General features: G+C 42.3%; 1 protein-coding gene across 12 annotated transcripts in view; it reads right to left on the reverse strand.

Moving 5' to 3' along the window:
- BCAS3 (BCAS3 microtubule associated cell migration factor) overlaps positions 1-12,190 on the reverse strand; it is a 375,222-nt gene that overhangs the window by 108,820 nt on the left and 254,212 nt on the right. The window contains exon 24 of one of the 12 annotated variants that reach the window (XM_072882068.1): positions 7,195-7,974. The exons of the other annotated variants lie outside the window; for them this stretch is intronic. Coding sequence (XP_072738169.1) covers positions 7,949-7,974 — 26 coding nt within the window. The 3' untranslated portion in view covers positions 7,195-7,948. Of the gene's footprint in view, positions 1-7,194; positions 7,975-12,190 lie in introns of those variants that run through there. 12 annotated transcript variants of the gene reach the window in all.

A 12,190-nucleotide genomic window follows, 5' to 3' on the forward strand; every position in this document is an offset into this window, starting at 1 on the left:
CTCCACAATTCACAAGTCTTCTTTCCAAGTTCAAATAAAGTTTAAAGGTGAAAAGGTCAAGAAAGTTTCATGACTGGCTGTTGAAAGAGGGAGAAATAACCAGGGTCTCCAAGTTTGCATATACTAAAAGCTCAACAATTTTGTATTTTGCTGCAATTCATAACTGTACAAATCCCTTTTGTTGGATCTGTTTGGACTGAAATTAAACACTTGTTAATAATTTATAACTTAATATAATTAGAAGATAATAATAACTGTCAAGCAACTACATTCATTACATAAAGCAACTTGAGTGGCTCATTAGCTTATTTGTCAAAGCAACAATTTCTATATATTTTAGCTTATTTCTACCGGGAAGAGTGGTTAAAGAGCCACCCAGCTTGCTTGGAAATCATTTCTCCACCATCTGGGAGCAATTCCCAAATTGCTGCACCTCACCCACATCCAAGCGATGCTGGCTCCTTTTAAAAGCAGCTTAAGTCTGACTTCAGGAGGTGCCTTAAGAGAACGGGAGGAGGGATGGCCAAAGCATTACGCTGCTCCACAGGCAAAACATGCATCCCACAGCAATATGCTGCACATCATTAGCTCTCAATTTTACATCTGAATGAAAGTGGCTCAGTGTTTGGCCAACAAACTGACCGTCAAAATGAGTCGCTTAAGAAACAGAAAATTCTTAATTCTTTCTATGTGCTGGTAAGGGACCCTAGCTCAGTAAAGCGTGAGGGCCGGACACAAAGCCGCCTGACGATTCAGAAGGTGCTGCTTTCCCCATAGCTTAACACAAACAGAAGAAATACTCTGTTTTTTTTTCTGAGGAGTAAAATTGATTTCTAAAATGTCAGCGGCCTTGGTTCTTTTGGAAAGCAGAGCACGGCTGCCTATGCTGGGCAGTTTGGGTACTTATATTCGACAGAAATCAAAGTATTAAAATCTTTTCCAAATACATACAGTTCCCCTAAGTCACTAATACTGTTGCAAGAAATCTACTACATTAAAGTGGAACAAAGCAAACACAACTACATATATTGAGCCAGAACCTCAACTGATTAAAATCTATGTAATCTCACTTCAATCGTGTCAATATTCATCAGCCAGAATATCTAGTCCATTCCAGATAAAAATAACCATATAAATGTTCATTATAACTGATAAACTAACAGCTGTGATCCTCTGACATCAAAGATCACCAAGCACCAGCCAGACGATCTTTTTTATCACTTTTCTCTCCTTATGAGTACCTATGCCAATTCTATTTTTGTTGCGTATTAATTTATGACGTTAGAAAATGTCAAATTTAAGTATACAAAGCAAGGAAGTCCAGATTAAAAAAATTAGTCTCTGCTCTCAGCTCAGCCAGTCTGCCCAGATCCTGAGCTAGTGTAAACTGATTTGAAGTCAGTGGTGCCAGAACAACTTGCATTAGTCAGGGATCTGCTCTTGTTTTCATCTCTTTATCTGATATAATTTCTAATTTACTTACTGAATAAATCTCTTGTCTTTTCATTCCTTTCAACTCCTCCTCCTCTTGATTTTGTTTCTTCTGTCCCATTGCCTGCAAACTGAACACATCTATTCGCAGAGAACCATCTTCCCCCCGCCCAGCAGCTCCCTGCATCGCCTTTTTCTCTCACCCAGTTCTTCCCCTCCTAACCCTGCCCTGTTTTGTTGCCATGCTTTGCTTCTATTTATTATCCATCTTTCTGTAATATTGCAAGGAAGAAGAGAAGGGCTTCAAATATTGCACTTTATTTAACAACCACAACAGTTGCCAGAATATTGCTTAGTCCATGTTGAAGCTGGAGCGCTACCCAATTTCCTCGTGTACAAATAGGCTGTGGGGTCCTTTAAAGTGACCAAGCAAAAGAGAAATGTTGGGTTTTTTTGGTTTTGGTTTTTTTTTTTTTTTAATAAAAGCCTCCCATGCTTCTCTCAGAAATCAAATGGTGCCTACAGAGGAACCAGAAGATGATGTCATTCTGGCTAATTGGAGTAGGTCCTTATAATTAATCTTTTTTTAATTCTTGAATCATTAGTTAAATGTGAAAGGTTTCCTTTTTTTAAGTGAATCTTCTAAAACACATGGAAAAGAGATATGAATCGATAAAATTGATCTATAACATATTTTTACCTGAGAAAGGATTACAGGGTTGGATCTTAACGTTATATACCTAAAACCATTTCTTGTTCCACTGCCTTTGTAGTTCCAAAAAAATGGATGTTTTGGAGACATAGGCCTTTATCCTCTTAAGTACTGTGGATTTCATGCCAATCTCCCAATATAAAGCAGACTTCAGACTTACACCCAAGAGAAACGGTCTCGGAAAGATGAGATTTTCCACCACAAAATAAAACCCTTGCGTGGTGAACCATACCAGCTTCAGCACTGCCTTCCTCCTAAGTGCTTGTTCGACACGGAGAAACGCACCCATCCCATCTCCCCTCTTCCCAAATGGAACCGGTTTTACCATTCCTCTGCTCTTGTGCCGGCCAGTTTTTCCAGGTGTAAAATTTCCAGAATTGTCACACGTACCTGAAAATCTGTAGCTTTATCTATTTTTTTTTTCTTATTCTGTATCATTTTGCAATACAGAAAATGGCACACATTGCTCTTAACATTAGCGTACAAAATTCATTCTCAGCCGTGATGTAATATAGATAAAACCAGTATGAGTGACATATGATGAACGTACCTGGATGAAAAATTCTTTTAAATCAGCAAGATATTTTTCAGAGTCGCCCATCAAAGATGTGCACCTCCAATAGGAATAGCATATTACAGGGCATGTTATAAAAATATTTAGCATATTATAAAAATATTAATTTTGCTAATTATCTAGCAGCTCAACAAAGATGAGAGGAAACTTTCTTAAACTACCCATTTGGTAGAAAGGTATTTTATCAATCATCCCCATATTAGAAAACACAGATTTTCAGGATATTTCAAAATCCGTTGCCAGTAATAAAATAGGACATGGAAGGAAAGGAGAGAAATACAGACTTAATACAATGTAACTGCTGAGGATTAAATTTTAACACCACCAAAGCCACACAAAAAAGAATGAATTCAAGAGTCAGAAGATTAAAACTGCATGTAGTCAGCTCAGGATTGGTATGCTACAGATGGAAACTTTCTTGACAACATGCAGTTTAAATTCTGGTTAGGATATGCTATGATTAAATGCTCCTACAATTTTTGAGTACATCACTTTTTTCCTACCGGCTACTGTAATACAAAAGACATCTCTTGCAAACATATAACTAGTAAAAAAAGTGCAAGTAAAAGCCATTTAGATTTCCAGCAAAGACATAAAAGCAAAACAGCTAATGGACATCCAGGGTAGTCAAATCATTTCTGCAAAATCCATTAGTTACTAAAAGTTCTGGAGGGCTCAGTTTTTACAGTAAAACCTGTAAAAACTCAGTATCCAGTTTCTCTATTGGGACACTGAGGTGTGAAGATCCAAATGATGCTGGAACTGAACTTGTATATTTGAACCTTTTGAACTCCATCTGCCCTTCATAAATTACTTTACCACTAGCTTCAACACATTTCTAACCTACCGTGCTATAAAAATAAGGAATCATTAAAACAACCAAAAACGCAACTAACTTTATAACACTTGCAGTGGAATTTGTCTTTGTTCAAAAGACGCGCGCCTATAACAGAACTGTGGGATGAGAAAAACCTTCCAGATAGTCCAGTGGAAATAACATCTGTCTGCATAGTACTGAAAACAAAGCAGTGGACCCCCCTCCCCAAGCTCAGAACCGTTTAAAGTAAATGAAAATTGCACTGTACAGAAACAGACAGTCGCTCCTTTCCATCTGGAAACGCTGTCAAGTGGCAGCAAATTCCACAAAATTCCCAACTGATACAATAACTTAATTTTGCATCTCGCACAATCAACGCAAGCTAGCAGCAGCCCTCTGCTCAACAGCCCATCAGAAGGAAAACATTTCAATTTTGCTTCCACCAGAAGTACCAAGAGGTGACGAAACAGAGGCACGGAAGCAGCGCTGAGAAAGCGGTGGCACTTGAGGAGCTGCTTGGCCATGCCTTGCAGCCTTCCCCTCCGTCCTGCAGGACGCGGCTGCCACGCAGCAGGGGTAGCAGCCAGCAGCAGAAAGCAGTGCACAAACTGCGTTTTGCAAGGTTACGTCCCTGCCTAACACAAAGCGTGAAAGTGATATCGCTCGCATTTATAACAACAGAACAGTTAATTGCACGTTTTAAAATAAAAACTTGAAACAGCCCTAAGTTTCCTACACCCAAATCCTACCCCGTGTGTGCCAAGGCACAGAAGGGCAGTGCCATCCCCTCTGGCTCCTCACGAACCCCCGTCGCAGCTGGGTAGCAGAGTGCCTAGCAGAAATATTCCAGTGCGGCGAGGAATCTGAGCATCACTTGCCTCCAATCCCACGGGGTCCCATGTTTCCAGCGCCTAGGAGATACGGTTGCACCTTCAAGTATGGAGGGCAACGCTTGCTTCGCTGCTGGGGAGCAGAGCAACTTCTGGGCGCAGCGTGTGCGGCCCCAGCCGTGGATGTGCCACCTCATCGGAGTCGGCTCCAGGCAGCGGCGGGGGCCACACGGAGATCCTGCAGGATCCACTCGGGCACGGAGGACCCATCCGTGTCTCTGTGTGGGTGCCGATGACTTCTGGAGCTTCTCAGGCCCTCGGGGATCTGCTCCCCTCTCCTCTGTACAAGGCAGATTGTGGATGTTGGCGGGTCTGGCTGCTAACCTAAAACCTGGTGCTGGGTATTTTACTAGCGCGTGAGAAGCAAACCTTCCCCTAAAGAATTTAGTCTTTTTTTTTTTTTTCTTTTAGAGGCATCGTCATCTTGACCCAGAACTCTAGGTTTGAACCTTGATTTGTGCGAAGGATAATACTCTTGCCATCCCCTCTGCAATTCCAAAATCAAAAGCACCATCAAAAGTAGTGCAGTCAAATAAGCCCTTGCACTTCTGCTAATTTTTCCTGCAACAGCTCGTCCGCGTTCGGTGTTACGCGGCCCCGGGGACGCGCTGCTCTGAACGGACGCGAATTCGCAACGCAGCGGCAGGGGAGGGTTGTCATCTTCCTGCATCCACAGAGAAACAAAGAGAAAAGAGATTCACGCTTCCTCTGCAGGAGAGGTTGAAACAGTTTAGATTTTCAAAATTAACCCAACGTCAAGACAATGCCCATTAAAGATTCTTAATTGATTTTAAGCTGCCTTAAACTGAAAGAAGAGATCCCAGAGGAAGGCTGGGGAAGACCAAAGAAGGGAACCCCGGTAAGATGGCAGCCCAGCTGCTTCAACACAATGTTAACTTCTTTCTGTTGGACGTAACACGCACGGCAAGCAGATTTCTCACCGTTATTTTTGAGACTGTCAGCATGTTTACAGACAGCCAATCGTTGGGATTTAGGAGAAAAACTAAGACTTTATTTGAAGTCCAGGAAGAACGGAAGGGCTGGTTCACAAACGAGACAGCGCATTGTCAGAAGCTGCAAGAGAGACGCTGCTTTCTCCTACACCTTTCCTGCCTGCAGAGAGAGATCAGCGTTCAGAGCTGCCTGCCAACGCCTGCACAGGAACTCTTCAGCGCTCGTCCCGCTTTCGTAAGGACTTTCTCTGGGTTCAGGAAAGTCACCTACTTTTCTTTTCTGTCTCAGATTTGTCACTTACAAACGAGGAAACTGCCCACCTTCCTCTCTCGGAGGAAGGCTATGAGAAATAATTAACGCCTGAATGTGCTTTCAAGGGGTCAACTAGTATAAAAATACTTACTGCTTTTCTCTTTGGATTAAAACGTTCTCATATTGTATCTGGACGCTGTATTTCAATGTCTCTTTAAAATCAACTTGCTAAGCAGCAAAGGGACACAGCAGCTCCCATTTACAGGTCACCTCAGGTCTCCTGAGCCAACCATGCCCCGGGGTTTTAGTGAAACTCAGGAATTCCAAAAGCAAAGCACATTGCCCTTAGTACATAAAATGCTTCTGATTCACAGAATGACACAAATGTACAAGAAAAAAGGATGTCTGATTATTTTTTGTAATGGATGGCTTTTAGATGGATGGAATACACTTACGCATTTCTTAAGCCACCAAACAGCAAGTGGTTTTTAACAATGGGCTTGTGTGAAGTGCTACTTGCTTATCAAAAAGACTCAGAAAAAGTATTTCAGGGGTTGAACTCTCACTGCGTTTTAAGTCCTGAACAAAGAATAAGATGCCATAGCTGCACAAGCGTGTGCTCCTCCGTATTGTGGGAAGGCAGCCTGTCCAAACTGCCCGTGCTCCGAGACACGATGCTACCACAACTTGTTAATACTTCAAATTAATAAAGTCATATGAAATTATTTGACATTTAGAAACAAAATGAAGAAAAAAGGAAAATGACAAAACTTTCTGAGCGATGTAGTTTTCCCACAGAAGTCCATGTCACAGTTTGCCTGTTTAAGCAATAAGGAATAAGACGCACGCAGTCTGGGCACAGTTAAATGTGTACTTGCAATTCATGAAGTTACTACCACCACTAATTATGACTCCTAATGAGATCTGATAACTGACAATGTGAACAGTCCTAGCCATATGAATGAACACAGGCATTCAAAGAAATGATCGCTGAAGATCGTGTAAGTTAACCTGTTTTGCTTCCCACTTGCATGAAGAAAGTTGTGTGGTTTTGCACTCCCTCTCCCCAGCACAGCCTGGCTTTCTCTTCCTCGCTTCCCAGCTCAGAAATGAGCCATGTATCATTTCTAGACTTCCGAGGTTTGGTAGAGCACTTTCTGAGGAGCGCTTTGGAAAATGGTACCACATTGCAAGCCAGAGGGATGCAGGTATAAGCCTTCAAAAAAAAAAAAGAAAAAAAAAGGCCAACAACCAGAGTGTTCATCTATAATTTTTGTTTAAATGTATTACCGACATAGCCTAGAGTGTTTCAAATCATGGAAGAATCTCACTATCGTGCATGGGATCTACAGTCATTGCATCTCATAAGCTAGAAAGGACTTAAATTTCTGTCGTTAAACAAACAGTAGGCAAGGAACCAAACCCAAATCACAGCAACAACCCCCTCGCCGACCCCAAACCCACAGAATTTATCTATTTCAGAAAGCAAAGGTATGCACATCCAAGTTTTCATCCCTTGGAGCTCCTTGGTTTTGGAATCACAAGCAGCGTCGACAGGCAAACGTCGACAGGCAAACAACCTTATCTAAGAGCTACGGGTTCATCTGTTGGGTACCTTACAAAATAGCAGAGATCAGTCCTGCCTGATGCAAACCTTAAGTCATAAGGATAACATTACATAATGTGCAACAAAACGTTAATTTACAAGAAGGCAAATCTAATGCTTATTTTCTCGGAGGCCTGGTGATACTCTAGAACACATTATACACACAACAAGGTGGCACAAATGAGTTCAATATTTTTAAAAACATTTTTGTATGTTATGCCATTTTGTTTTATATTTTGTTTCGCTAGTTGTTAATCTTCGAGACAAGAAAAAACACGCTGCTGGTGAAGTACTAAATCACACCAAAAGAGCTAAGGTTTTTAGATGAAACAAGAAGCTGATTACACACGCACCGAGTATACCAGTCACTAAGCGTTTCTGGATTGTAGGGATAAGATACTCTCTTTGCTTATTACTGCCTTCTTGATCCAAAGAGATTTAAGCAACTGTTTTCAATTAGATGTTTTTAAGCTAGTAAAACTACATCCATAAAGACATATTTATAGAACAACTTAAATCTAGAAGAATTAAAACGACTACAAAACTGATGAATTCCATTCCCCCCTCCCCGAATCATTTACTGACCATTAACGAGCAAAAAGCACTGCAATTTTAAGAATTAATCCACTGTCGCAAAATTAAATCAGATACACTAGTAGGGATAATGACAAACTGGTGGCTCCAGCGTTGTCAGTTTGCGGGTGATACAAGTTCAAGTCGTCTGTGCTAGTGGCCGCTCTGTTGGAACAAACACGAAGATAAAAGATAACGTTACAAGTGCAGCAGCACCAACTGAATCAATTCTGTCACTGAGGATGCAGACTCGTAATAAGTAGCACAGGGTAAATATTGCATTTTAGAAATGATCTGGCTAGTTCCAAGACTGCCAGACCTCAGCGCGCGGAAATAAAGGAAGACACAGTAATGAAAGTAAATGAAAGAGAGGATACTAATTTCCCTCTAAAGTCCTGAACACAAGAGCCCAGCAGTGTGGCTTTGCTACACATGACTGCTTTCATCCCCGTTAACCTATGACGAATATTCTGAGATTTACAGGAACAAAACTGAGCTTTGATAGTTTTCACCCGACAGTTGCTTAAACAAAATTTGCCTAAAAACTCTGCAGCATGTGACTACAAATATTTGCAAGATGAGTCACCTTCTCTCCAGCCACTGAAGGATACGCAGCAACGGCAGAGGCTTCCTCACAAGCCTGCTCAGAGATGGCCGGAGCCACGAGCAGGCGCACCCTCTCCTCTGCCAAAGCCAGAGCTTTGACGTTATCAAACATCTCTGCGTTAATCAAATATCTCCTAACTTCTATATTCTATACCTGACTGCCCCAGGGCTAGCTCTAGTTGGAGGCAAAATAACCGGTAAGGAAAGTGCCACAGCCACGGAGGGGCAGGGGCAGCGGGCAGCCACGCTCCGGCCCCGCCGCCTCCTGCTGCAAAACCCGGCTGAAGAAGCTCGAGTCTGCCTGGCATCCTAAATTTCAACTTCCCTACGCTTTTCTACGAGCCCAATTTGTTCCTACCTAAGCACGTCGTCATGAAAACTCTTAAAAGTCACTGCACTGTTAATGTGCTTTAAGATTCAAATACAGCACTTAAACATACATATTTTATACATTTAATACCCTTCAGACTCAGGCCATAAATACAAATGGATATCACAAAGCATGAACCAGTGTCTCAGCACCAGAGGGGATGGGTGCTGCGCCCAGGACAGCCCCACGCCCCGCAGCCGCCCAGCGCTGCGCTGCGGGTGCAGGAGATGCTCCGGGTCAGCACGTGAATCGCACAACTAATGCACAAGCCCTCGCGGGGAAGCACGGGAGAGATCTTCCGTTCTGGTTTTTTCAATTAAGACCCCGCAGCTTACATTTGCTTCACGTGCTGAAGAAGCACATGCTATGTAAGGAAATTTTAGAAATTATTTTAGGTGAATTAACCTAGAGAGTTACACACAGGGTCTAGTTTTAGGGAAACTCGTCAACCCTGAAGCAAGGAAGCACTCTAACGGCTATGCAGTACCTTGCCTGTCCCCAGACACACAGGATAAAAATATATTTGTTTTACATCTGCATTCTGCCCATCCCGACAGAGCGACGGTAACCGGGAACCGGCAGCTGAAATCTTCTGCTGAGCCTCGGACAGCAGTGCCAGCCAGCCCGGTGGCCCTCCGCCATGGCCTTTCGATCTCAGAGAAAAAGGGCAAAGCTGGGTACGAGCGCTTGGGGGAACCCGAGACACCCTCCCTCCTCATGAGCTAAATGGAAATAAAGGAAAGGAAACAGAAAGAATTCAAGTAGTGACATAACCTGTGCCATCGTACGCTGTTTTCTGTTCTATGATGTTAAAGAAGCGGAAAGCTGTAAGCGACGCAGTCATCCTTTAAATCTCTCTGTATGGATCTTGCTACAGTCCAAACCTGCTCGGAGAGGCAGATCGTTACCTGCCTACTGAAATCACGTAACGCACCCGAATGAAGATGCGTAACTACATCAGATACACCCTGTTGAATGAACGTGGCTCCGATTTCTAATTGGTTTTGACCTTGTTTACAACGCGTTAAGAAACAAGATTAAAAATACTACATTTTTGTTAATGGGAAACTCAGTAATAACAAGGCTAGTCCAATGCCTTTTATTCACAGAAGTGTCCTTCTGCATGGTAAAGGATGGCTCCTGTAAGAAGTTGTTACAGGATAAAACCAAAAGCAAAGTTTTATACAATTATATCCAAATTGGCAGAGCAAAACTATGAAATAGAAGTGAACATAAAAGCAAGTGAAATAACATCAACAGTGAAGCAGTAAACAATTTTGCCTAAGGTGCAACACTAACGCAAGACTAACTCCAAAGCATCAACGGAACCAACCGAGGTGACAAGCAATATGCATCGTAACAAACTTAAACCAGCACTCGCTCCCTTTTCTTCCCTTCATCGACATCAAACCCAACAGAAAGGACCAACACACCGCAGCAGCATCCTGAAGCGCACCACGGCTGCGTGACGAGCCGCTTGCTCTCGCGGGACGAGCGGTGGGAAGGGAAGGAGAAGCACAGAGGGATAAGCACGCTCAGCTCTCGCTCGCAGCTCTGAAGCTGGTGACGCGCCAGGCACACCAAGCCTCTAGAAGATGACCGTCTCAGGTCGTGGACAAGCAGCTACGTACGCATCTAACCCCGGGGTGCTAGAAGCTGCATAGATACATAACGTCTGCAGTGTAGAAAACTTCACGCGAGCTTCACCTATAGCGGATTATAAAGCTCTCCCGCTTAAAGCGTGCTGTCAAACAAATACTGCTAATTCTGTAATTCCAAATATGAGGTTAGTACATCTTAGAAATTTCTGTTTTGATAATAGCTTCTGGAATTTAAAACAGATAATCCCCAAGCAAGTTCTGGTCTTGCTCATAAAATGCTTTAAACTTTTTTTTTTTCATTTTATACATTGAACAATGTATATAAACTAGATTACAGCATTTTGGCTACAAGTTTCTTCAAATAAACTAGGCTGAGACGTTACGTTAAAGGAAGCCCACCACATCAGAAGCATTATTCTGCCCCCCCCCCATTTTTTTTTCCTAATTATAATTTATAATGAACCTCTTCCCCAGTAAGCTGACTCAGGGAAAAATCACTCTGAAAGGCATCAGCTACCAATGAATTATTTTTATTAATTACGTTAGAGAAACAAAAACCACAGTGGTTTTCAGTGCTGCAACTCGCAGCAGAACCCACAAGCTCGAAGGCAGAAAGATGTGTGAAAGCCAGAGCTCTGCTCTGAACGGTTCTCCATTTACCGAGGGGCTGAAATGCCATGAACAAGGGGTTTTCCCCTCTCCCTTAACCTAAGGATTTGGTCCTTTGAACAGCTGCTTTGGACTTAATAAGACACCACAAAAGCCACTGCCTTTACTGCATTAAAAACTGAAATAATGGGTATTAAGCAGAAGTAGCTTTTATAATACACTGATATTTAAGTAGTTCAGCTTGTGATCGGGTTTGTTGAAAGCAGAGTAGATAGAAGAACAGAGTTAAGAAAAGCATTTAATCTTGACAAGTTTCAAAGACCTTGAGACTTTCCTTTTAAGTTTTAGCAGCCAAGAGATTCGAGTTTTACTTTTCACTTCGGATTTTAGACCAAGGGCATTGAGGAGAATCTCTGGATTGAGCACATTTGTGCGTTTCCCCGCAATAACCAGCTGCGACGGCTCCCGCCGCACGAACCCCGCCGCACCGGGCTGCTCTGCAGGACACGCTCGCAGCCCCAGGAAATCACGCCAAGTAAGATGGGGTTTCGCTGCTGGGGATTTCTTCCTTTAAACATGCAGTAGATGGAGCAATTCATAAGATTTTCAATAAAACTTGGGGATTCTCTTATTTAAGCCAGAATCCTCTTTGAACAGCGATACTTTATATAATGATCCCTATTTATAGCCTGCCTCTTCCTTTGGCTGTTCGCTCCTCTTCTGCTTGCCCACTCGCCGGTTTAGCTATTTTATCCCATCTCACACGCCTTTTACGGAAAGAACTGAAATACCTTAAATTTGCACATGCAGTGAAAAGGAGGCTTATTCACACAGTTAGGACATGCCTTTTCACGCAACGCTGGTTACTGGAAAGTTTAACTTTTGTTAAAGAGGATAGAAATAAAACAAAACAGGAAAGTGGGTATTTTTCTTACTTATTTCAAGTGTACATATTGTGGGTAATTTTTTTTCCCCCCTGTGACACAGAATAGATACTCTTCTGGGGGACTGTAATATCCCTCAGCGTGTTTTCCAGCAAGAATGCAAAAAGAAATACTTTTTCTGAAGAAGTCATGGAAACTGGTAAATTGAAGACACAAGCCCTCATTGGAAACCTGTAATTTTTAAATTAAATTTACATGTCAGTGGATCTTTTGAGCTTCGTCTGTATGTTTTGTATAATGTACGTTTCTAG

The sequence above is a fragment of the Ciconia boyciana genome, chromosome 17 (assembly GCF_034638445.1).
Source record: "Ciconia boyciana chromosome 17, ASM3463844v1, whole genome shotgun sequence".
NCBI lineage: Eukaryota > Metazoa > Chordata > Aves > Ciconiiformes > Ciconiidae > Ciconia > Ciconia boyciana.